Genomic DNA, 27358 nt, shown 5'->3' on the forward strand with positions numbered 1-27358 from the left:
GAGAAAGGAAACCAAGGCAGGGATATAAATGGACATAGGAACAGGTCTAGGCTAAGACAAGGTGAGGAACAGGACAAGACACAGAGACATGGACACAAGCCAGGGTACGAAGCCCCACTGGATGGCAAACACAGGACACAGACCAGGGTACAACGCCCCCCCTGGGCAGCGGACATAACAGCAACGGCCTGGGCCTGGCACCTCAGCAGCTAAGAACTAACTGAGGAGTAAGTTGCACAGGCCAGGGCCGGACTGAGACTAAAATTCAGCCCTGGCATTTGAAGTTACACAGGCCCACTTGTGACATGGTGACTGTATATTATCTTTGTACACTTGTAGGCAGGGCCGGTTTTAGGCAAAGTGGGGCCCTAAATGCTAACATATTGCACATCACACAAAAGCATTTCGGTTGTATTTACATGCGCTGATCTCAGGCCGCTAAATGAGTTTGATCGACAATACTGAAGTTGTTCAACGCTTGTTTCCCAGCCTCTTTACACCGGCTGAGGAATAATGATGGGACAGAATGATCACTAATAGTTCATTAACAGATCACCGTACAGTATCATGTTATCAGCAGCACATGTACAGTTTACACCGGCGATGTGCTGCTGAGAACAATGATTTTTGTTCCAGCAAAAACAATCTCAATATGCAGCATTTTACTTGTTTAGTAAAATACACCCCATAGTCCTCCATATATTATAATGTGCACCACAGTCCTCTATATAGTATAATACACTCCCTATAGCCCTCCATATATAATATACACTGCTCAGTCCTCCATATAGCAGAATACATTTCTCATAGTGCTCCATATAGTATAATGCACCGCCATAGTCATCCATGTAGTACAATTCACTTCCCATAGTATAATGCACCCCATAGTTCTTCATATAGTATAACGTATTCCCCATAGTGCTCAATACAGTATAATGCAGCCCACATATAGTATAATGCAGCCACCCCAGAGTATAATGCAGCCACCCCATAGAATATAATGCAGCCCCCCTCATAGTTCAATGCAGCCCCTCAGAGAGTATGATGCAATCACCCCTCAAATATAAATATAATATAGCCCCCATAGAATATAATGTAGCCCTGAATAGAATATAATACAGCCCACCTCCCCACAGAATATAATGCAGCCCCATCAAAGAGTATGATGCAATCATCCCTCATAAAATCTAATACAGCCCCCCATAGAATATAATACAGCTCACCTCCCCATAATATATAATGTAGACCCCATAGTATATAACACAGCCTCCCCCATAGAATATAATATACCCCCACAATAGTATATAACACAGCCACATAGTATATAAGACGGCCTCCCCTATAGAATAGAATATACCCCCATAGTATATAGCAAAGCCCACATAGTATATAGCAAAGCCCGCATAGTATATAGCACAACCCGCATAGTATATAGCACAATCCGCATAGCAGATAACACAGCCCACATAGTAGTATATAACACCCCACATAGTAGTAAACAGCACAGCCCACATAGTAGTATATAGCACTGCCCACACAGTAGTATATAGCACAGCCCACACAGTAGTATATAGCACAGCCCACATAGTAGAATACAGCACAGCCCACATAGTAGTATATAGCACTGCCCACACAGTAGTATATAGCACAGCCCACATAGTAGTATACAGCACAGCCCACACAGCAGTATATAGCACAGCCAATATAGTAGTATATAGCACCGCCCACATTAGTAGCATACAGCACAGCCCGCATCTCTCCTCTCCCCCCCCTTGAGAATGGCCCCACAGTCCAGAAAAAAAAGCACTACTCACCTCTCCTCGTGCCCGCGTTGCTCCCTGCTCCTGTCTCGGCGGCTGCCGCTGCACTGCCTGGGACACAGTGAGTGTCAGAGGCAGAGCGGGGAATGATGGGAGAGGGAGCGACAGCAGACGTTGTCTCCTCCATCATTGCATTCAACTGTACCGGCGTCATAGATGCGTCGCTGCGCAGCGGCCCACTACTGGCACCGGCCCTTCTGGCATTTGCCAGAACTGCCCGATGGCCAGTCTAGCCCTGGCACAGGCCCCCCATCAATGGGTGGGGACGTCTTAAATACAGGAAGCCTCATGGCAATTGGCCGGGGACACCTTAGCAAGGTGCACAGTCTCAATAAGACACAGAAGTTGCCTGCGCCACCCCCCCATGCACACAGACAGAGCATGCACAGAGCAAGCAGCAGACATGAGGCACACAGCATGGAGCTGGCAGCAGAGAGAAGTCACAAGATGGCCCAGAGAAGTAAGTTTGAGTGTAATGCAGGTGGGGGATGAGAGGCCATGCAGTGATGCCAGCAGGGTTGTTACAGTTTATCCTTTATATTTATTACATAGATTTGTTTTCTTTTTGTTGTGAGCTTCGTTTATCCTTTATATATATTATATAGTTTGTTTTTTTCTTTTTGCTGTGAGCTTCGTTTATCCTTTATATACCGTATATTATATAGTTTGTTTTTTTCTTTTTCCTGTGAACTTCGTTTATCCTTTATATATATTATATAGTTTGTTTTTTTCTTTTTGCTATGAGCTTCGTTTATGCTTTATGTATATATATTATATAGTTTTTTCTTTTTGCTGTGAGCTTCATTTATCCCTTATATATTACATTGTTTGTGTTTTTTTCTTTTTGTTGTGAGCTCTATTAAGCCTTTCTTGACATTTTCCATAAGCCGTGTGATTTTCCACTTTGGCAGTTGTACAAATAAGATCCAATATCCTCCATACATCTATTATAATACCACTGTTGTTTCTATGTCTGCACTTACACGTCTCTGGTTCGTAGATAATAAACGGAATAATATCTCAGAATTGATGATTGTTATTGCATCAGCATGAAATGATTCCTAAAGTGAGAGTGTTTGTTATTATGGAGCCTCACAGAGCAGTTTTGTAGGGTAGAGAACATTAGAAGCACATTGGTTTTTTGTGTATGAGCCATAACCACTCCCTGGTTGGAGGCTCAGCCCTAACGCCTGTGTCTGATATGCAGCTCCTCCACTTACAAAGAGCAGTTTGAGCTTTCTATGATATGGCTGCCTGTTCTGCACAGTGAGAAGAATCGAACCCTCATCTCTCCTTCCCAGAAGGGTCTGTAAGTCCCTAATGTGCATGTATGTGTATGTCTGCACTCACACGATGACTGTGTATTTAGCTGGATGTTTGGATGCAGTATATGGGCTTTCTTCTTTCTAACCGCTCTGTACATGCCTTGATTCCTACACACGCTGTAAGCCCGGTAGGCCGGTAGGCTGCACTCATGTGTTATTCCAGAATATACACGTTAAACAGATGTCACACTGTCATTATCATAGATTCCCATTCTTTGTCTAGTCCTTATTCAGCAAATAGTTTTTAACAGAATTCTGGAGTCAAACGGTTTGAAATGACAACTTTTCATGCTTATATCCCAGACAGTTTTGCAAACTATTTGAAAAGTTGAAGGAGCTTAGCCAGGAGATTGGGGGGCTGAGGACGTCCAGAAAATCATATTTTACGCTATAAGTAACGACACAAATGGACTCTAGTTTTCTAACTGGAGTGCATTATTTATAGTGGCGCACAGCAGCTAAAAGATACACCATAGTCATTAGAAGATGTCCAGGCCCTGATGAGTCCCATGCATATTACTCCTTCATACTATGTATCAAGACCGGTGTGCAGAAAGCCAGCCTGGAACTATCGGGAACTAAGTGCCTATTTCACCTGCCTTTAATTTGCTGCCTGCAAAAGAAATACCTGAGCGCCTTCGCTATATTTCATATTGAAATATCACGAAGAAATCCTAATCGCCTACCTTGTCTCTGACAGCCCGAGGCTGGGGCTGCGACATTACTGGGTGAGGTAGCAACTGCAGAGTCACAATTTGGAGGCCACAGCCCAAACATTATTAATGCCATAATGGAAGGCCTCCTTGCTACACTGAGCTGACAATATACCAGGCTCAGTGTGATTTCACATTTAAATACGGTATATATATTTTTTCAATGTAGCTAAATCTAAATATATAGATACTCATGATATTGACCACCTTATTAGTTTCCATGCATGCATTGCTAGTTATTTGTGTCAGCGGGATTTGCTTGTATAAATATCCAGTTTGTGGTGTGCTATGCATTATTATCTAGTAGGGCTATTTCATACCCTTCTCTGACAGTATAGGACATTATTTCATGCTAGATCCCATCAACAGGTCAAATTTGAGATGTATAAAATAATCATAATACAGTACATTGTGTATGTACCGTATATACTCGAGTATAAGCCGACCCGAGTATAAGCCGAGGCACCTGATTTTGCCACGGAAAACTGGGTAAGCTTACTGACTAGAGTATAAGCCGGGTGTGTATTGTCCCCTCATCCCTGTCCTGCTATGCGTGGCTTCCCCTGTCCTGTCCTGCTCTGTGCTGCTCCCCCAGTCCCTTCGTTGTATGTATGGCTCGGCTCCCCTATCCCATCCTTGTATGCATGGCTGGGCTCCCCTATCCCATCCTTGTATGCATGGCTCGGCTCCCCTATCCCATCCTTGTATGCATGGCTCGGCTCCCCTATCCCATCCTTGTATGCATGGCTGGGCTCCCCTATCCCATCTTGTATGCATGGCTCGGCTCCCCTATCCCATCCTTGTATGCTTGGCTCGGCTCGACTATCCCATCCTTGTATGCATGGCTGGGCTCCCCCGTCCCTTCCTTGTATGCATGGCTGAGCTCCCCTGTCCCATCCCAGGTTGATTATACTGATAGAAATACACTGCTGTGTACAATGCATGTATTTTTATATCCTATAAAATTGCGAAAAAATAATGGAAAACACTTGATAATGAAAAAAAGATATTTTTAATGCATTTTACAAAAAAATAATAAATATCATACATCAGCAAATAACATGGACATATTTGCTGTCCCTGTAATCATAACGACTGGCACGTCACAGCAATCAGATTATTTACAGAGATAGGTAAATGACGTAAAAAAAATGTTGTGGTTGATATTTTTTCCTCTATTGAACCCATAAAAAATGTAATAAAACTAATGCTTAGGCAGTGCTCACATGTAGTGTAAATGCTGTGTTCTTTTTGCTGCTTTTTTTTCTGCTGGTGTCCTCACCACACACGCAATAACAATGTTCTCTGACTATTGCATTTCTTTTATGCACTTTTCCTTTTATTTGATGTGATTTTGGGGGCAGATACTATGCAGAGCTTTTATCGCTTTTTTAATACTACAGAAAAGCTTTGATTCAGCGCTTAGGCTACGTTCACATTAGCGTTATGCGTGTTTGCGTCGGGCGACGCAGCGGCGACGCATGCGTCATGCGCCCCTATATTTAACATTGGGGACGCATGCGTTTTTGTGTGCTGCGTTGTGCGACGCATGCGTTTTTTTTTGCCGCAAGCGTCGGGCCAAGAAAACGCAACAAGTTGCATTTTTCTTGCGTCCAAATTTCGGCAAAAAACGACGCATGCGTCGTAAAACGCAGCGTTTTTGCATGCGTTTTGATGCGTTTTATTTGCGTTGTGCGTTGCGTCGCCTTAAAAATGCAACAGCATTTTCTTTTTCATGCATTTTTTTTTCAGAAGAATCTTATAAAGAAAAAAATGTACCAAAACTGCAGAGATCAGCAGCATCTTCAGACCGCAGAGGGGGGGAGATTTTTGGGAATCACATCCACTTTGCTTCGAAATTTAGACCGTGTTCACGTGTAGTATAAATGCTATGTTTTCTCTGCTGCTTTTTTTTAACAAAAATTCTGCTGTTTAATTGCCCAAGCAAAGTGGATGTGATTTCATGAAAACTGCTCCCGCTATTAGAATTCAATAAACACTATTTTACATGATTTAAAAGTTAGTATTTATCTACATGCTTCTTGTCTCTACACCAGGTATTCTTCCTTTCCCTTTTCTTCCCTTGTCTTTCCCCTTCCTCTTCTTCCTCATAAATGTTTTATATATAAGGTATCTTATGTGTGTATCGTTTCCTTTGCCTATCCTGTACATACCAATCTTTTTCATTTTCCTCCTATCCCTTTATTTTTTTTTCTTTTTCCCTTTTCCCATTTTCCTTACTAAACCATATTTTCTTCCCCCTTCTCATCCTTAACCCTTTCTGCCCTTTATTTTTGCCTTTATCTTTCATCCCTTTAAATTTTGCTTTTTGGATTTTATTTTGTTCTTGTTTGCATCTGTATTACTGTGTACGTAAAATATGTCTCCCCCCTTTTTCTTTACCCCATTTATGTAAAAAATCCTTAAAGTAGTTTTTATTAACAAGAAAGACACCCTCTGGGCGCCTAAGGACACTTCTCAACTGTTCGGTTTTGGTGCTTTTTTTTCCCTCTAGATGCTTGTATGTGGAGCCTAAGAAAAACGCATGTAACAAACTGCAGATACTTTATTAAGTGCAGAATCAAAGCTTTTCTATACTATAAATACATGGATTCACAACTGCACCGAAAACAAATCAAAGAAGGGGGAAAAGATTGTTATTGTGTAGTTTGGTGAGGAAATCTGCAGAAAACACAGATGATGTCCCAACAGCACTGGCTACTCAGAAGACACTCCAGGGACTCGAAAAGTTAGAGATTCGCATCTTCCCATCAAGCTGCTAGGTACCATTGACCTACACACTGGAGTCCCGGGAATCTATCCGCTCATCTCTAGTCCCAACTGTCACAGATACAACTGACACTCCTGGATTTGGGTCTACGCCCTACTGTCTTGAGCATCTGCTGAATTTCCCTCACTCCAGGAGCCCTCTGACAACTCCTCCTTCTTGGGGAGAAAGAAATTGTAAATGAGCATGGATTGGGGTTTGACCAGGGGTGTGGCCAAAAGTTGCTGATCTGTCCCTCTTTCTGTTCTTCAAAAGTTGTTAGGTGTTAGGTAAATTTTCATATCATCCAGCTTCCATCTACCTGAATTGCACATCACAGAATGTCCAGAATGTCCTTTGGCAGGACGGTCAGACCGAGCAGTAGTTTGACACTGAAGATTGCTGTTTTATATTAATAATAATTTTCATTTCTATAGCACTAACATATTCTGCAGAACTTTGCAATTCAGATGGTACATGTTCAAACAAGATAATACATTATAGAGTAACACGTAATTCAGCATCATCATCTGATCGCACATCAGAGGACAGAGAAGTAGGGTCTCTGATCACCCCCTGATACTTACCAGTGTCTCCCGGTGTCCCTGGGTCCTCTTGCTTCTCCCCACAGCTGCTGGCGTCTTCTTCCAGTAAGAAAATGGATGGAGCATGCGCAATGCGCCCACCGAGACCTCCGGCCCTGCACCTGGCAACAATAGGAGGATTTTTCCAATTGGTTCATTTTGGTCACTGTGATAGACTCTATCACAGTGATCAAAATAAAAAAAAATAAAACTAAATAACCCCCCTCTTTATCACCCCGTTAGTTAGGGAAAAATAATAAATTAAAGAAAATGCATTTATTTCCATTTTCCCATTAGGGTTACAGTTGGGCTAAAGGGAGTTGGGCTAAAGTTAGGGTTGGGGCTAAAGTTAGAGTTAGAGTTGGGATTAAGGTTAGGGTTCGGATTAGGGTTGGGATTAGGGCTAGGGTTGAGATTAGTGGGATTAGGGTTGGGATAAGAGTTAGGTTTGTGGTTAGGGTTATGGTTAGGGTTGGGATTAGGGTTAGGGGTGTGTTGGGGTTAGGGATGTGATTAGGGTTATGGTTAGGGTTGGGATTAGGGTTAGGGGTATGTTGGGGTTATGGTTAGGGTTGGGATTATGTTTAGTGGTATGTTGGGATTACGGTTAGAGATAGAATTGCAGGGGTTTCCATTGTTTATGTACATCAAGGGGTCTCCAAACGTGACATGGCGCCACCATTGATTTCAGCCAATTTTGCATTCAAAAAGTCAGATGGTGCTCCCTCCTTTCTTAGCTCTGCCGTGCACCCAAACAGTGGTTTACCCCCACATATGGGGCATCAGCGTACTCAGGACAAATTGGACAACAACTTTTGGGGTCCAATTTCTCCTGTTATCCATGAGAAAATAAAAAATAGTGGGCAAAAAAATCATTTTTGTGGAAAAAAATGATTTTTTATTTTCACGGCCCTGCGTTATAAACTTTAGTGAAAGACTTGGGGGTTCAAAGTTCACACAACACATCTAGATAAGTTCCTTGGGGTTTTGTTTCCAAAATGGGGTCACTTGTGGGGGGTTTCTACTGTTTAGGCACATCAGGGGCTCTGCAAACGCAACATGGCACCCACAGACCATTCTATCAAAGTCTACTTTCCAAAACGGCGCTCCTTCCCATATGGTAGTATCGGAGTACTCAGGACAAATTACACAACAACTTTGCTGGTCCAATTTCTCCTGCTAGTCTTGTGAAAGTAAAAATTTGGGGGAGAATAGATAATTTTTGTGGAAAAAATATTTTTTTATTTTCACGGCTCTACGTTATAAACTTCTGTGAAGCACTTGGGGGTTCATAGTGCTCAACACACATCTGGAAAAGCTCCTTGGAGGGTCTAGTTTCCACAATGGGATCCCTTGTGGGGGTTTCCACTGTTTAGGCACATCAGGGGCTCTCCAAGCGTGACATGGCAACCGATCTCAATTCCAGCCAATTCTGCATTGAAAAAGTCAAACGGCGCTCCTTCACTTCCAAGCTCTGCCGTGCACCCAAACAGTGGTTTACTGGGTATCGTGGGTATCGGCATATTCAGGAGAAATTGCACAACAAATGTTCTGGTTCATTTTCTCTTTTTACACTTGTGAAAATAAAAACAAAATGGTTCTGAAGTAAAAGGTTTGTAAAAAAAAAAAAAGTTAAATGTTAATTTTTTTTCTTCCACATTGCTTCAGTTCCTGTGAAGCACATAAAGGGTTAATAAACTTCTTGAATGTGGTTTTGAGCACCTTGAGGGGTACAGTTTTTAGAATGGTGTCACTTTTGGGTATTTTATGTCATGTACACCCCACAAAGTGACTTTAAATGTGAGGTGGTCCCATAAAAAAATGGTTTTGTGAATTTTGCTGTAACAATGAGAAATCCCTGGTCAAATTTTAACTCTTATAAGTTCCTAACAAAAATATTGTGGGAAATGTTGTTTAGTAAGTATTTTGTGTGACATATCTCTCTGATTTAAGGGCATAAAAATAAATCTCAGGATCAGCGGGATTTGTTAAAGCGTTCCAGAGTTATAACCTCATAAAGTGACAGTGATCAGAATTGTAAAAATTGGCCCGGTCATTAACATGCAAATTGGCTCCGTCACTAAGGGGTTAAACACAGCAAATACATGGTGAAGATAGCACTAACAACTAGGCTTGAGCGAAACGGATCGTACAAATTCAAAAGTCGCCGACTTTTGGCAAAGTCGGGTTTTATGAAACCCGACCCGATCCTAGTGTGGGATCGCCCATGTGGTCGGCGATCTTCACGCCAAAGTCGCGTTTCGCATGACGCGTTTGGCGCCATTTTTTCAGCCAATGAAGGAGCGTGGGCAGAGTGATGACATAGGTCTTAGGGACGTGGACGCCTATCGCCATCTTGTCGCTTGTGCGCTGTAGCGATTTGCAATGTGTAACACCAGCTTTTCTGTTTAGGGATGGAGGAGAGAGAGAGAGAGAGAGAGAGAGAGAAGAAAAAAAAAAAAAAAGATTTCCCATTGACTTTGCATTGGGTTTCGTGTTTTGGTTGATCCCCGACTTTCCGCCATAATCGGCCGATTTCACTCGACTCGACTTTTGAGATAATCGGGTTTCGCGAAACCCGACTCGACCCTAAAAAAGTAAAAGTCGCTCAACCCTACTAACAACAACAATAGAAAACATGTAAAAATTCAAATACCCTAGGAATACTAATAAGTATTTGTAAATTCAAGAATACGTAAAAGATAAAACAATTTAAAAGGAAATAAATATAAAAAACAAACAGAAGAAGGCTATAGATCGAGTCACGAAAATATATTCAAATTTGTAATAAATCCCATAAATCTCGGTGCAGAGTTACATATATCTCCTGCCGTAGTTGATTCCACAATAGTTATATCAACCCACAAAGTTTGTAAGGAAATGAAACCTAAAAACAAAAATTATGGTTAAAATAATTAAAACCAACAAAGGAAGTGGTCACAAAAAAGAATTTCAAAGGAGCATGCCTTTAAAGAAAAGGGAACACAACTACTGTGGCAATTACAGAACAAGGAAAAAAATGATATGTTAATTAAGACAAATGGACTTTGGTCCCCAATTTTTTCACCAGTCTTGATGATTTTGTAACTTTTCAAAGCAGTTCACACCAGAATTCCAGTGAAATTGCTTTGATGAATCAGGGCCAAAGCATTTCCAACCTGTAAATCCATTGCACCTCTTTCTGCGCAAGATGTCGTTTCCAGTTTTATTAAAATAAATACTGTAATTAAAAAATACAAATTATTTTAACAATGCATACATTTTTATTTTTACAATTTGATTTCCGATTTCATCAAAATAAGGAAAAAACTAAAGGTTTATCAGGCAAATTATTATTTCATCAGTATTTTCTTAAAATCCAATCCATGTGCTTGGAGAATAAGAGGTTCAATACTAGAAGGTGCTCAGGAAGTGTTAATGGTTCATGAGGTAGGGGGCATAATATATTTGCCTTCCCCCATAAATTACGTTATGCCACTGTGTGTTTTAATTGTTGTATAAATCTGATAATATTTTTGTATGTTTTTTAACAGAAACAAAATGGAACAGGCGTATCTATCCTCCACCATATGTGCGCTATGTACTATGTATATCGTATTCATGGTACCCGTCATGTCTGAAAATCATTGTAAAGTCACAACAGAGGAAGCTGACTGTAGTCACTTGGAATTATATACTATACCCTCTGACCTTCCGTTGACTATTAAAATCTTAGACCTTTCTCACAATCGACTAAAGTCACTGCCTGCAGCCAATCTCTCTAGATATGATCAACTTCAGCATCTAGATGTTGGTTATAATACTCTCCATATTCTGGAATCAGCCTTATGTCAACAACTGCCATTGCTTAAGATACTAAACCTACAACACAACGAATTTACCAAGATTTCCGAAAAAGTCTTCACTTACTGCACAGGTCTTGCGGAGCTGAGACTAAATTCTAATGGAATAAAAGACATTTTGGGGAACCCATTTGAAAATCTTCAGGTACTGTTCATTCATTTTTAAAGAGTTCTCGCAACTTAGAATAGTATCAAATATCCACAGGACAGGTGATAACTTGGTGACCGCTGGGGATCTCACTCTTGGGACACCCACCATTCCAGAGAAAGGGGATCTGAAATGTCCCAATGTCATGAGTGCTAGTAATTGTCTTTGGGACTGTTGGAGAGTAGAGATCTCAGCTATCTCCAGCAGTCTTGTAGACAATGAAGTGAACTGTGGTGTGCATGTGCACCATTAACGGCAATCCAACAAGGCACTTAAGAGCTCTATTCGTAAAGGCAATTGGGACCCTCAGCGATCAGAGTTATCACATATTCGCATGCTATGTTGCAATAACAGGGGCAGCACGGTGGCTCAGTGGATAGCACAGCAGCCTTGCAGCCCTGGGGTCCTGGGTTGAAATCCCACCAAGGACAACATCTGCAAGGAGTTTGTATGTTCTCCCCGTGTTTGCGTGGGTTTCCTCTGGGTACTCTGGTTTCTTCCCACATTACAAAAAACATACTGTTAGGGAATCTAGATTGTGAGCCCCATCAGGGACAGCAATGATAATGTGTGCAAACTGTAAAGCTCTGCGGAATATGTTAGCGCTATATAAAAATAAAGATGATTATTGTTATTATTATTAATAATAACCACTTCAATGATCTTAGCCAATTTTTTTTTCATGACCATTTTTGTTTTCTATCAGTGTGATTAAACCCCTGGTATTATTCTTGACAGAACTTGCGCATTCTAGATGTGTCGCACAACAAAATGACATCTACAACTTTAGGAAACAACGGGCAGCTACCAAAGCTTTTCGAGCTTCTGTTTTCACATAATATGATTAAAGAACTGAAGAATGAGGATTTCAAGTTTCTTGGAAACAACTCTGTGCAGAAGCTCGATCTTTCATCCAACCCTGTGAAAGAGGTAAGGTGGCAAACTAAAAGGTAAGAGGGTCACACACTAAAAATTCAATAGAAGCCCTTTTCTGTTGCGTAGTGGAGGACTGTGTTTTTGTTTGCCCGATCTTCTCTACATCATTTGGTGTTCACCCTCTACATGAAAATCATGCATACAATCATATTATTCTTGATGGTACTCTGATCTGCTTAGCTGATGTGTGACCCAATGATCTGTTATGTTGTAGTTTTTACACACAGAAAGAACTATTAGGCTAAGCTCAAAAGTGTTTTTTTTAAAAACTGCTCTATTTTCTTCTGTATTTTCATCCATCCGTATCTGTATGTCCTTTTTTACATCAATATGGCATCCATATTTATACATTAGTGGTTTATAAAATGTATGTTTTGGTAGGCCTCCATCGAGCCGAGGAGTAATGCCGCTAGCAGGCCGTCCTCAGCATAATAAAATGGGGAAAGTTGGGGAAGGGATCAATGATCAACCAGTCTCAATAAACAATGTCCAGACCTCAGTTGCAGCAGGAAAAAAAACTTGCTTTTACTCGAGCAATTGATGATGATGATGTTGATTAAGAAATCTCTCCACAGTTATTCAGTACACTGAGCCAAAAGCCTCTCATGGTTTGATGAGCCCGGCTCTTTTCTGGTAATATGTAGCGGTTCTCCTCACTCCTGCCGCATATAGCCCTATACTGTACGTGCACTAAAACTTTTCCTCTTCGCCTGGACCTTGGCATACACGGTACCTCAGGCTTACAGGAAAGTACCTCAGCTCTTTTCCCACTGGCAACTAAGGTTCATATCAAGACACCTCTCCTCTAAGGTCGTCTGGCAAATGGACATTCCTTAAACTGAGCAGGATACTATGTCCCATGTGGCAGCACAGAGTTTGCTGGAGTTCCGACAGTGACCACAGCAAAGACACTGGCTGGCCTCCTTGACCTCCAGCGCCTCTTTTCTTTTCAATGTTCTTTTTATAGAATTTTAATGCGAATAATCACAACTTTTACAACCAACAGCTCAAAGAAATGAGTATAACCATTACAGCTGTTATGACAAACAGATGGATTTCGAGAATGTCTATCGTTCAAAATATGTACCTCTTAAGCTTGAACTAGATATAAAATAATGAGTAAATACAGATAAGGTCTAGAACTTTTTTTTTTTTTAACCAGGGAACTGAATTTGGTTGCTTTATAATAAAAGCTATAGTAAAAAGGGGGGGGGAGGAGAAAGTAGAAAAGTACACAGACAAAGATAGAGGGGGCACACATAAGGGAATGGAGGTAGGGGGGATAAGAGGAGGGCGCATCATGTTTTAGTTTTGGTGTCAGGGAGGTATATTCCTTTTTTGACTTTGACGTCTCTCTGGAGGTAATCCAGGGGTTCCATATCTCCCTGAACTTTGTATGTGTATAATTTACCAAGGACACCACATCAGCCATGTGGTATAGTTGGTCTATGTTCTTTAGTAATTGTTGAGAGTTTGGTATGTTCGTGGTCTTCCAATATGGACCTCCAGCACCACTCAATCCCAGGGGCGCAGGGTTGATTCTCCTGGGCTCGGTCGTTCTCCTGAGGGAGCTGCTACCCACCAGACTTCACAATAACTCTTATGCTGCCGTCACACTATCAGTATTTGGTCAGTATTTTACATCAGTATTTATAGCCAAAACCAGGAGTGGAACAAATAGAGGAAAAGTATAATAGAAACACATCACCACTTCTGCATTTATCACCCACTCCTGGTTTTGGCTTACAAATACTGATGTAAAATACTGACCAAATATTGAATGTGTGACGGCAGCCTAACACTAATTGTCTGTGTAAAAAGGGCTGAAGAGCTGGCTTCTCACACCATCAAAGTTCATGGACATTTGCAATGCCTGACATTGAAGGGCGCCACATGTACAAGACCAAATACAGTTTCCAGTGCTAAGTATTGCAATGTATGCTTTAAAATGGGATGCTATATGGTGGATTTGTATGGAATCCAATTTATTTTTCAAACCCACGGACTTAAATAGGCGAGTATCATCCAAAATACAGAAAAGACTAGTGCATGCTGCGATTTCTCTTTTCATGCAGACATTCGGTCCATGTGAAAAAAACGGATCCGAGTCGTCAGAAAAACCCTATTAAAAATATTGCACTGAATGCTTGCTGTCTGGGTAAGATCAGGTTTTTTCCAAGGACAGCACTCGCAATGAAAATACGGTTGTGTAAATGAATCGTATTATAGTGGAAAAAAACCATCTGACCCTCATTAACGAGAACACTGTGCAATTTCAATTAAAAAATACTGATTTGTTTTTTACTTTATAGCTTCTCCAGGTGTAAACCGTGAAAGTACAAATTGAGGAATAACATAAATAACTTCTCTTTAGACTTCTGCAAATGAGCCATTCTTCCTGCATTTGTTTCACTGAAAACTTGAAGTCTTGTCTTCCCCTGACGCATGCATGTGATGATTTTTTTTTTAGACCATAGCCAATCTTAGGGTATGTGCACATGGCTTCGTTTTCAGGCGGATACTGCCCAGATTCCGCCTGTTAGGCTGCCGTCACACTAGCAGTATTTGGTCAGTATTTTACATCAGTATTTGTAATCCAAAACCAGGAGTGGGTGATAAATGCAGAAGTGATGCATATGTTTCTATTATACTTTTCCTCTAATTGTTCCACTCCTGGTTTTTGCTTACAAATACTGATGTAAAATACTGACCAAATACTGCTAGTGTGACTGCAGCCTAAAGGATCACAAGTTCCCCACAAAATAAACACAATGGACAGCAATTTCAGGATGACACTGCTGTTCACATGTTTAAGTTGAAAAAAGACCTAGGTTCATCAAGTTCAACCTTTCTCCACCAATTGTACATTTTGACTTATGTTGCACCTCTTAACCACCATTACGTTAACGCGAGGAGTTTTTGGTGAGTTTTTGATACTGCTAAATTTCTGCGCCATTTCTACACTTATTATTTTAAATTAGGCTACTTGTGTATTTTTATCGCGTTTTTGATGCTGCGATTTTTGTCTCTTTTGCCTTTCATATCTTTTTTTTCCAAGTTTTACCCAGGGTAGTTTAAAAAACTGAGATCATTTATACATTTATTGCTTTAAAGGGATATTTTATTTGTCTATGTGTCTGCAGAACTGTATGTGAGATAGGTACTTGGAGGTCACTGCCATTTAAACAAACTGCATAAATCCATAGTGCAAACAAACCGCCTACATTTTGTAACGTGCTTTTTTTCTCCAGTTATGAGATGCTTTTTATTTCCCCCCTTCTCTTGAACTCAACATTTATTTTGAAAACTTCTAAAATGAATGTAATTGAGATACCATGTACAGTATCCTATCTATTGAAATTTGTTGAAAAAGGAGGAGGAGCAAACATAGAGAGAGACAGAGAGAAAAACAGAGCCCGTTTTGTACCTTTCAAGTTTTTGTCCAATTTTGGATTCACAGCTACACCGCTCAGTACTACTGTGCTCTATGTTGCTGTTTCTGAACAGACATGGGAGCAGGAAGCAGGACTCACATCTAGTTTTCACTTAATAGCGCTAAGACAAGTGAAAATAAAAGATGGAGCATGAAGAGGTGAAAGCTAGTGAAAATGCAGGGCAATGGGCATCAATATTGTTATTATGACAATTTCCTCTGCAAATTCGACAGAAGTGACTGTACACTTTAAAATTAAACCTGAGTTTTGCATATACTATACTCTAATCAATACTTTCTCTTTATAGATTCACCTGGACTGTTTTCAACAATTGACAAATCTTCATACACTTACCATGGCCAACATGTCACTTAGTTTTAAATTAATAGAGGATCTTTGCTCACAATTGGCCGGAACACAAATTAAGGTCCTTAATCTGCCTAATTCTCAGTTTACAAGAATACACAATACAACATTTAAAGGCTTAAACTCCACCAATTTAATAAGTCTGGATATTTCCAAAAACAGCTTGTCACAGATTGATAATGATTCGTTTATTTATTTGCGGTCTTTAGAAATGTTGAACTTAGAAGAAAATCAAATTAGTCATCTAAGCTCCAGAGCTTTTAATGGTTTATCAAATCTGACATACTTGAATTTAAAAAAGTTTTTTAGCAGTTCCAAAGATGCCAGAATCGATGACTTTTCATTTCAATGGCTTCCAAACCTGAAATACCTGAATATGGAGCAAAATAAAAAAATGTACTTTTCTGAGCATGCTTTTACTGGTCTGATGAGCTTAACAAACCTAAGCTTCAGTGGATGCACGTTTCAAACTTTTACAAATACAACATTTTTATCTCTTTCAAATTCATCCCTAATATCACTGAATGTGTCAAAAACCGACTTAACTGGAATCGAATCTGGAGCGTTTCATGGTCTACAACACCTTGAAGTGCTTGATTTAGGTATTAACCAGATTGACCAATTCTTTACCGGCAAGGAATTTGAAGGTCTTCGCAGTATTAAACAGATATATCTTTCATACAACAAACGTTTAATTTTAGCAAGTAGCTCATTTTGTAGTATCCGTACCCTTGAAAAGCTCAACCTCAGGAAGACAGCATTAACTTTTAAAAGCCCAAGCAATTCTCCTTTTTACTGTTTATTCAACTTAACCCATCTAGATCTCGGCAACAACAATATCGCTAACATGGATGAAGATTTTTTCAGTGGTCTTTATAATTTAAGAATTCTAAGTTTGCAACATAATAATCTTGCTCGATTATGGAAGAAAGCTAATCCGGGTGGTCCAGTATTATTTTTAAAAGGACTCCAGAAGCTGGAAATACTTGACCTACTTTCCAATGGCTTTGATGAGATACCTGCTAAGGCTCTTAAAGGGCTTTCAAACTTAAACATCTTAAACTTGGGGGAAAACAACATTTATATATTGCCACCATCAATCTTTGAGGATCAAGGATCACTAATTGAACTCGACTTACATAAAAATCTAATAACTTCCGTTGAAGAAAATGTTTTCAAAAATGTTTTCAGTAGCCTCAAAAATTTAAGTATGGGCAGTAACCCATTTGATTGCACGTGTGAAAGCATAGCTTGGTTTGCAAATTGGCTTAATACAACCAATACAAGCGTGCCAGGTCGAGACTTGCAGTATATCTGTAATACACCCAACAATTACCATGGTGTCTTGGTTGAGAAATTTGATAATTCACCTTGCAAAGACCATGCTCCTTTTAAGGCATTTTTTATCTTTAGCTTTACCATTACAAGTTCCATAATGATTTTGGTTTTGCTGCTAAACTTCCAAGGCTGGAGAATTAAGTTTTACTGGAATGTTTTGGAAAGCAAAATACTCGGATTTAAAGAAATTGACCCAGGTAACCAAAACTTTGATTACGATGCTTATATCATTCATGCCAAGAAAGACATGTCTTGGGTCGATCGATACCTGCTTCCTCTTGAAGAAGACGAGAACAGCAATTTTAAATTCTGTTTTGAGGAAAGAGATTTTGAAGCTGGATTATCTCAATTACAACTAATTGTCAACAGCATCAAAAAAAGCAGAAAGGTTATTTTCGTTATAACGCATTATTTCTTAAAAGACCAGTGGTGTAAAAGGTAAGTGCTTTATAATATACATAAATGCATTTACTTACATATATGGGTACAAATTGCACAAATCAATAGCATGTTTGAAATTTGCCTTAGTCAGACCTTAGAATTTCTAACATGTTGCAATGATGGTTAAATGAAATATATCACCAGGTTTTTGCTACCTAATCTGAATGTTACTAGCCCAAGAAAGGAACAAAACTATGGTTAAAAGATAAATCAATCTTTGTTATAATAAATTTTGAATCAATTAAAATAGAAAAATAATAAGAAACAGAGTGCTTAGTGTAAGGGATGCCTCTGCTCCCTGACCAATTCAACTACTACCCAATATATATAATTGTGAGATGGGATCTCTACAAAAAAAAGTATGGAGCATGAGGGAATAGAATTCTATTAGTGCTTACTGGTATGGTAGAGTGAAGACTGAGGGCAGATGAGGTTGACACTATTAACCCCTTAACCCGGAGCTTTTTTTAGTTTTGCATTTTCGTTTTTCGCTCCCCTCCTTCCCAGAGCCAAAACTTTTAAATTTTTTCATCAATATGGCCATGTGAGGGCTTATTTTTTGCAGGACAAGTGGTACTTTTGAACGACACCATTGGTTTTACCATGTCGTGAACTAGAAAACGGGAACAAAAAATTCCAAGTGCGGGGAAATTGCAAAAAAAGTCAAATCCCATACTTGTTTTTTGTTTGGCTTTTTTGCTAGGTTCACTAAATGCTAAAACTGGCCTGCCATTATGATTCTCCCAGTCATTAAAAGTTCATATACACCAAACATGTCTAGGTTATTTTTTTAGCTAAGTGGTAAAAAAAAATTCCAAACTTTGCTAAAAAAAAAGTGCGCAATTTTCCGATACCTGTAGCGTCTCCATTTTTCGTCATCTCGGGTTAGGTGAGGGCTTACTTTTTGCATGCTGAGCTGACAGTTTTAATGATACCATTTGGGTGCAGATACGTTCTTTTGATCGTATATCTTATCAGATACACATACATTTATCTATCTGCATTTTCGATGCGGTCTGCTTGATGTTCTGTCTGTGGACCTGGAGGATTTTCTGTGAAGAAATCTGGAGAATGGGACTAACCAAAATTCTAATGAATACTGCTATGAATAAGTTTGGCATTTTTGCTAATTTAAGGACTGTTCCCCGGGCATAGTAACTAACTGTGGTTAGTTATAACAAATTATAATGATTATCCTCCATCCCATAGTCCCGTGGCCATATACCCATCATACATAGTCTCCATCTCATAGTCCCGTGCCAATATACCCATCATACACATCCTCTATACCATAGTCCTGTGCCCATATACCCATCATACACATCCTCCATCCCATAGTCCTGTGCCCATATTCCCATCACACATCCTCCATCCCATAGTCCCGTGGCCATATTCCCATCATACATATCTCCATCCCATAGTCCTGTGCCCATATACCCATCACACATCCTCCATCCCATAGTTCCGTGCCCATAAACCCATTATGACATCGTCTTCGCCATGGCAACATTCTGACATCATTGTCGCCATGGCAATTTATTATGACATCATCGTCACCATGGCAACCGTTATGGCATAACTGTCACCATGGCAACCTTTATGACATTATCGTCGCCATGGCAACCATTATGACATCATCGCCAATATACGCATACATACACACATACACTCATTTTTATTTACCGTATATGCTCGAATATAACCCGACCGAGTATAAGCCAAGACCCCTAATTTTGCCGCAAAAAAACAGAAAACTTGACTCGAGTATAAGCCTAGGGTGGGAAGTGCAGCAGCTACTAGTAAATTTTAAAAATAAAAATAGATACCAATAAAAGTAAAATTGATTGAGACAACAGTAGGTTATTTTTTTTTTAAATATCCATATTGAATCAGGAGCCCCATATAATGCTCCATACAGTTCATGATGGGCCCCAAATGATGCTCCATACAAAATACGCCCATTATAATGCTTCATAAAGTTCATGATGGGCTCCATAAGATGCTCCATATTAAAATATGCCCCATATAATGCTGCATAAAAGGTTAATGTTAGCCCCATAAGATGCTCCATAGATTATTATGCCCCATATAATGCTGCACAAAGATTGATGGCCCCATAAGATGCTCCATAGAATATTATGCCCCATATAATGCTGCACAAAGGTTGATGGCCCCATAAGATGCTACATAGAATAATATGCCCCATATGCTGCTACTGTGACTAAAAAAAAGACATACTTGCCTCTTGTCGCTGGGGGTCTGGTGCCGGTGTCCTGAGCAGGCAGAGACACTGGCGTGCTATGGGTCCAGGTGCGGGAGTCGCTGCTGGCTCAGGATACCGGCACTTGCGATATTCACCTGTCCCCATTCCACCGCCGTGCGCCAATGTGTCTTCCGGGTCTCTGCTGTGACTGTTCAGGCAGAGGGCATGAACTAAACATGTCATCATGCCCTCTGACCTGAACTTCGCAGCGAGAGGATGCGGAAGACAGAGCCCAGTGGTGGAACGGGGACAGGTGAATATCGCATGGCTCACCCTCCCCCATTATACTCACCCTCCTGGCGTGGTCCCTGCTTCTCCGATGGCCTCTGGCGCATGCCTGCAGCTTGTTCCTGTGGTCAACGGTCACATGGTACCACTCATTAAAGTAATGAATATGCGCTCCACGCCTATGGGAGTGGAGTCGCGTCCATATTCATTACTTTAATGAGCGGTACCACGTGACCGCTGAACACAGGAAGAGCTGCGGGCATCGGAGACCATTGGAGAAGCAGGAAAGTGCAGAGACTGCACCGTTAGCAGGAGAGTATCATGTGACAGCCACCACTCCTACCGCTTCTCCTCCCCCGCTGACCCCCTAGGACAATGACTTGAGAATAAGCCGAGAGGGGCACTTTTAGCCTAAAAAAAGGACTGAAAATCTTGACTTATACTCGAGTATGTCGGTATATAGATTAAATGATATTTTTTATTATTTTTTACATAATTTCCCCACACTTTATAGATCACTTTCCATACCACTATGTACACTTTTACATTATTTATTGTTGCTTGACAGGTGCAGGCAGGTCTAGCTGATATACAAACTGGCACGTCAGGTGCTGATGGGTCCGGCTGTAATACCGTCTGACAAGTCAAGTACTAGTATGGAGGTTAGGGACAGACAAACACTAGCGGGAACTAGGGAACTGGGACCTGATAACTAGCAAGTGTGTTTGGGAACAAACTAACAACTTTGCACAGGCACCTACATGCAGGAGGAGGTGCCTTATATAGTAAGTGTCTCCCAGCCATTGGCTGGGGACATTTTAGGACAGCGTGCGCGTATCCCCTTTAAGGGGGAGAAAGTGTGTGTGCTAAGCACAGTGCCCAGGGATCTACTAGCAGTGGACGTTCCCCAGACAGGAGCTGCCAACAAGTAAGGAGGAGAGTGTGGGATGGGGTCAGTGGCGGTGAGTGAGCCGACGTCCCTGCCAGGGGAGAGAGGCAGTGTGCAGGGACGCTAGCATTAAACTCTGCAACTGTAGCTCTCCTTTCACAGTGGTGTCTGCTTAGCTATATTCCACTTTCCCACACTGGCTGCCATGAGATGAAAGCGGAAAGGTGTTAGTAATCTCAGCTCTACTCATTTAAATTTGAAATCACACACAACTCAAAATGAGACCAGTGAGAAAAGCAGACTGTCTGACATTACATGTCTCATACAGAGAAACCTGTTCTAAGCCATTATCTCCCCCTGTGTTGCTGCCTGCTTATATTTAGTCGACTTAATGCAGAGAAAGAATTACTCACCCCCAGAGATAAATCTCTATGACGTCAGTTGGACTTGATAAACTTTTCAAGCTAGGTTAAAATGTCTGCAATGGACAAGAGACATTCAAAAATACAAAACTACATTTTATTCAACTATGTGGCCAATATTCCATGATGTGGTCAGACTAACATGCTCAAACTGGTGAAAGATCTTCTTTAAGTTTGTCACAAGTAATGTTGTCAACTCACGGTATTTAATTTTTCAATGAATATATTGCTGCAAAAACAAGAGAAGACAAGAAATGTGCAATACCATATCAGCATACTTAATTGATGACTCTAGAGTATTACCGTCTGTCTAACATTTGTTGCTGTACAATTTGGTGGCCAGTGGCCACTTGAAAACATTCAACCATGGATTAACTTTACATTGTGCAGAGGTAGGAGTCACAACCAGACCTTTGGCCAGTGGATTAATAGCTCAATATGACACATATGAGGACACACGTTATGTGACAAATGGTATGTCACAGTTTGAGATCCTTACAGATTTTTTTATGGGAACTCAAAAAATACAAGTTATGGTAGTAGTTCATAACGTTCATATGTATTTTGGACATTCATTATATTGTATATTTATAATATTATGTTTGGTGTGATTATTTATTTCTTTTTTCATAATAATGACAATAAATAAATTTGTTTGTATAGCACCAAAATATTCTGCAGCACTTTACAATTCAGAGGGGGCATGTACAAACATTATCAGATATTACAGAGTAACACTTTGTTCACCAATTCAAACAAAAGATGTGAGGGCCTTGTGCAAGTTTTCAATCTATAAGAAAGTAGTAATGACACAAAAGATAGTGTGTGTGGTCCAGCCATCCTTATAATAAATCAGCGTAATAATGTAAAGCTGCATGAACCAATCTTGATTCAGTATTGGTTTGTGTCCAGATACAAAGTACCGTACTATCTAGTTCATACCAATCAATTTAAAAATCTATATATATGAAAACAAGTGTATGTATGTGTGTATCGACGATGATGTCATAATGGTTGCCATGGAGACAATGATGTCATAACGGTTGCCATGGCGGCTATGATGTTATAATATGTTTCAATGGTGACGATTATGTCATAATGGTTGCCATGGTGACGATGATGTTATAATAGGTTGCGATGACGACAATGATGTCAGAATGGTTGCCATGGTGAAGATGATGTTATAATGGGTATATGGGCACAGAACTATGGGATGGAGGATGTGTGATGGGTATATGGGCATGGAACTATGGGATGGAGGATATGTATGATGGGAATATGGGCACGGGACTATGGGATGGGGGATAGTTATGATGGGAATATGGGCATGGGACTATGGGATGGAGGATAGTTATGATGGCTATATGGGCATGCAACTATGGGATGGAGGATATGTATGATGGGTATATGGGCACGGGACTATAGAATGGAGGATGCGAATGATGGGTATATGGGCAGGGGACAATGAGATGGAGGATATGTATGATGGGTATATGGGCACGGGACTATGGGATAGAGGATAATCATTATAATTTGTTATAACTAATCACAGTTAGTTACTATGCCCAGGCAACACTGGGCTCTTCAGCTAATAATTCATAAACTTTTTCAATCATAATGACTGGACTCAGGGGCAGACATACCATTGGTGAAACCCTTACAGTCGCACACGGGCCCATGAGTTGAAAGGCAAACTTTTACCTTCTAAGCAGATGGAATTGTGCATTACTATGAGCTATTGGGCTGCAGAGAGCCCATATATTGTTTCTGCACAGTGGCCCTTTTGTATGTCTACGCCTGACTGGACTATATAGAGTTCAAAGACATCTTGTTTTCAGGTCTACAGTAAAATGGAATGCTATAATTCAGCTTACCTGTAAGAAGCCCAGACATCTGGGATGGCAGCCACATGTCAATTACTCAATTCAAAAGAGGAAGAGTTTAGGCAACTGACACAAGAAATAGGATAAAAGTAAGGTTATTTTAGGAGGACTGATGATATAACTTCCCTTCTGAATTTATAGACTCTGCTGACTTCAAGGGAACTTGTCACATGTATTAAAGGAGTATTCTCAAGTTTGAAAGTCATTGCCACTAGTCCTGAGAAAAGCCCCATGTGAATGGAGCGGGGCTCGATCATGCACACTGCCACTCCCTTCATTCTTAAGGGATCATCGTGGCACAGGGCTCGGTTATCTCCGATGGTTCCATTAAGAATGAATGGAGTGGCAGTGTCCATGATCGAGCACCGCTCCAATCACATGCAACTCTTCAGAGCCTCAGTTCTCAGGATCATTGGGGTCTCAGTCAGACCAGCAGTAATGGGTAAGTGATAAATCCAAACTTGAGACTACCTACCAACCACCCTCTTGCGATTATTCTGTTTTCTTCTTGCTATTTAATTTTTGCCTCTGAAGTCGTGGTCAGGTTCAGCTTTATATCCAAAACTACGGTACTTTAAAGCCTTATGCTAATCACCCTCTACTAGTCATCTGGGTGGCACCTTATGTAGCAACAGATGCTATAATCCTGCCCTTCTAGTGTGATTGAAGCTCTCCACACTAGAATGGTCTGGCAGCAGATTTGGCTACATCAGTGCTCCCCAACTCCGGTCGCCAAGAGCCACCAACAGGTCATGTATTCAGGATTTCCTTAGTATTGCCCAGGTGATGGAATTCTTGCCTTTCCAACTAATGTAATGATCACCTGGGCAATACTAAGGAAATCCTGAAAACATGACCTGTTGGTGGCTCTTGAGGACCGGAGTTGGAGAACACTGGGCTAGATAATGTGCTGCCTTGATGTCCAGAACAGGGCTATTAGCATAGGATTACCAAGTCCATTAGAAGTTGCTTTCACTGAAGCTGGAAAAAAAACCCCGGGGTTTGTGCACGTCTCGTGTGGTTGCACGGAGGTAACTATGACCAGATAAACTTTGTTATAGTGGTTGTAAGAGCCCATAATCAGCATATGCACTGAAGCACTTTGGCAAGGATTTCTGCTCAGGTTATTTTACTGGGATATTAACTGGGAATATTATTGTAATATCTACAAGAACGCCATTTGAGGCTTATTTAATACGTGCCTTATAGGTTGTATTGTATAACTAGCTGTGTATATGCACTAAAGTACTTTGATAGGGGTTTCTCTTCAGGTCATTTGGGATATTATCTAAGAATTTCATGGTAATGTCTATAGAAACACCACATTTGCCACATAGGTTATATTATACAATTATCTGTGTAGCCACACGTGATTTGTTTTAGATCGGAGGCATTTTTTTAATTGATTGTGTATTTGAATTAAGGTTTTATCCTTTTGATATAAATAAAAATATATGTTTTTAAAACAAAATATTATATGGCCTGTCTAATACTTTGGGGGCCTTTTTGTGGTTGATAAAGCTAAACCTGACATGGACATCAATGGCATTATTGTGGATAATAAACCAATGTGATGACAGCTGTTCCAAATTAATAGAAAGGTAATTTATTACACTAAAACAATGCTCTGAGTGGGAAAAAAAAGATAATTTTACAGCTATGATACTTTTTAACGGCTAAGGCTACTTTCACACTAGCGTCGGAATCTCCCCGTCGCAATGCGTCGGGCAGAGATTCCGACGCTAGCGTTTGACTCACTGCACAACGGGTGCAGCGGATGCATTTCTCCGGCGCATCCGCTGCCCCATTGTGAGGTACGGGGAGGTGGGGGCGGAGTTCCGGCCGCGCATGCGCGGTCGGAAAAAGCAGTCCGTCAGGAGCAAAAAATGTTACATGTAACGTTTTTGCTCCCGGCGGTCCGCCACAACACGGCGCAACCGTCTATGGGGCATCTATGGTTTTTTTTGCCATAAACGACGCATTGCGACGTCTGGCAAAAAACGCCAGTGTGAAAGTAGCCTAACATATCAGAAGGAACACAAATATATGCATACAAAAAAAAACAAATGCTTTTTTTTGTGTGCATATATTTGTGTTTCTTCAGATATTTTGTCATACCATGCCGGAGGAAGAGACCTAAGAAGTCTCGAAAGCTTGCTTTGTAACATCATTTCTTATTTTTATTAGCCATTAAAAGGTATTAGAACTACAATATTGTCTTGTTCTTCCCACTGAGAGAATTCTTTTTTAAACTGGCTAACACGGTAGCAAATCCTTTTTTTCTCATTACATTAAGTAGCAGAGTAATATGCACTTAGATGTAATAAGTGAGCGCAGCACTAAGGCCGGGTTCACATTTGCTTTTGGCAGCCCTGCCTATCCCGTCATATCTGCACAGTTGCGCATGCGTCCTGCGTACGTATGTTTAACATTGGGTACGCAGGGACATGCGTTTGCGGATGCATCCGCGTGTGTCATTTTGACGTGCAGCCGAACGCAACATGTTGCGTTCCCGTGCGGTTGGCGGGCACGTCAAAACGACGCATGTGAATGCACCCGTAGACAAATGCATGTCCCTGCGTACCCAATGTTAAAGATACGTACGCCGGATGCATGCGCAGCTGTGCGGATATGAAGGGAAAAAGTACGCAGCCCTACGCAGGATTGCCGAATGCAAATGTGAACTTAGCCTAACTATCAGATAAGCAGCACACTTTTATAGTTTAACACAAGTAAAAAACCAAGTGGCCACCTCTGTCCAGAATGTTTGTGAAGTGACTAGATAAAGTCCATTATCATCCTTCGGCTTGGCTCAGCTAGACATTGCTCTTCTTTAGTCCATGTTGTTCACAAAGAAGTCATAAAAACATTTTTTTTACTAACCACATATTCTACTTCTGATACATGTACCAAGAGATGTTAGCTCCAAGGAGAAGACAATGGAATTGTAATTTATTCCACAGTGTGATAGAAATAACAATGGCAGAATAGTGGTCGATTTATGGAAATATAAGGATATATTGTGGCGTTATTTTAAATTACAAAACTATTGTTTTGTGTCTTCAAGGTTCAAGATACAACAGGCTGTGCAGCAAGCTATTGATCAGAGCATGGACTCCATCATTCTCCTATTTCTAGAGGACATTCCCGATTACAAGCTAAATCACAGCATACATCTGAGAAGAGGAATGTTCAAGTCTCGATGCATTCTAGAGTGGCCGGTTCAGAGAGAGAGGATAAATGCTTTCCAACAAAAGCTAAAGATTGCTCTAGGGTCATCTAATGTAGTGAACTAAATATGGTCTGTATGATCTTATGGATACAGTATGTCTGTCTAGCAAGCTAGTGGCAAGCTCAAAAAAGAGTCAGTAACGTTTTGCTGCAAAAAGCTAAAGAACACTTTGGGTTTACTTCAAGGGAGTCAAACACATATGAATCATATGGACATATGTTCTGTTTTAAACAATTATTTTTATTGTGCTCTTAGTTAAAGAAAAATAGAAAAGGAAAACATGAAATGCTGGCTCTGCATTTTGTTTTCTTTTGATACTTTTACATTTCTCTTTCAGCTCTTTTGTCTTTACGTTACCAACCACTAGACTAATTGACAAATGAAAGACGATTATTTTCGCTAAAGACAAAAAAGCACATACAGATCGGTCCAAAGCATCGTCAGAAGTCATCCCACCAATAATGAACCAGTAGTTTATCTTACATGTGTTTGGACTCCAGGTTGTTGACAAATGATGTCGGAAAAATAGAAGGATTGAAAATGTTGAATTTCTCTCTTATGCTGTGTTGAAAACACATGCATGCTCTGCCTAACCAAGAATACACATTAACCCTGGGGTCTGGAGGAATAGCTAACTCCTGAGCCAAGCATACACCTGTACACTGGGGTCTGGAGGAATAGCTGACTGCTGAGCCAAACATATACCTGTACACTGAAGTTTGGAGGC

The 27358-nt window shown here is 40.5% G+C and overlaps 1 protein-coding gene across 3 annotated transcripts; it reads left to right on the forward strand.

The window, feature by feature from the left end:
- The first annotated feature begins 2980 nt into the window (after positions 1-2980).
- On the forward strand, positions 2981-26917 carry TLR3 (toll like receptor 3). Of its 3 annotated transcripts, XM_069744360.1 has the most exons (6): positions 3043-3129; positions 6374-6641; positions 10743-11196; positions 11938-12129; positions 15877-17711; positions 26467-26917. In XM_069744360.1, the coding sequence occupies exons 3-6, from the start codon at positions 10750-10752 to the stop codon at positions 26693-26695; spliced, it is 2703 nt and encodes a 900-aa protein (XP_069600461.1). In that variant the 5' UTR covers positions 3043-3129; positions 6374-6641; positions 10743-10749; the 3' UTR covers positions 26696-26917. The 3 variants fall into 3 exon arrangements, with proteins under 3 accessions (XP_069600459.1, XP_069600460.1, XP_069600461.1); XM_069744358.1 differs by lacking the exon at positions 6374-6641 and having other exon boundaries at positions 2981-3129; XM_069744359.1 differs by lacking the exon at positions 6374-6641 and having other exon boundaries at positions 3004-3125.
- Positions 26918-27358: the final 441 nt, after the last annotated feature.

The sequence above is a fragment of the Ranitomeya imitator genome, chromosome 1 (genome assembly GCF_032444005.1).
Source record: "Ranitomeya imitator isolate aRanImi1 chromosome 1, aRanImi1.pri, whole genome shotgun sequence".
Lineage (NCBI taxonomy): Eukaryota > Metazoa > Chordata > Amphibia > Anura > Dendrobatidae > Ranitomeya > Ranitomeya imitator.

Excerpts from the sequence above, each read along its gene's own strand:
- TLR3 (XM_069744358.1), top strand. The coding sequence starts at position 3,062 with ATGATATGGCTGCCTGTTCTGCACAGTGAGAAGAATCGAACCCTCATC. Across the intron at positions 11,197-11,937 it reads ACCCATTTGAAAATCTTCAG|AACTTGCGCATTCTAGATGT; the intron begins GTACTGTTCATT and ends TATTCTTGACAG. Across the intron at positions 17,712-26,466 it reads AAAGACCAGTGGTGTAAAAG|GTTCAAGATACAACAGGCTG; the intron begins GTAAGTGCTTTA and ends TGTGTCTTCAAG.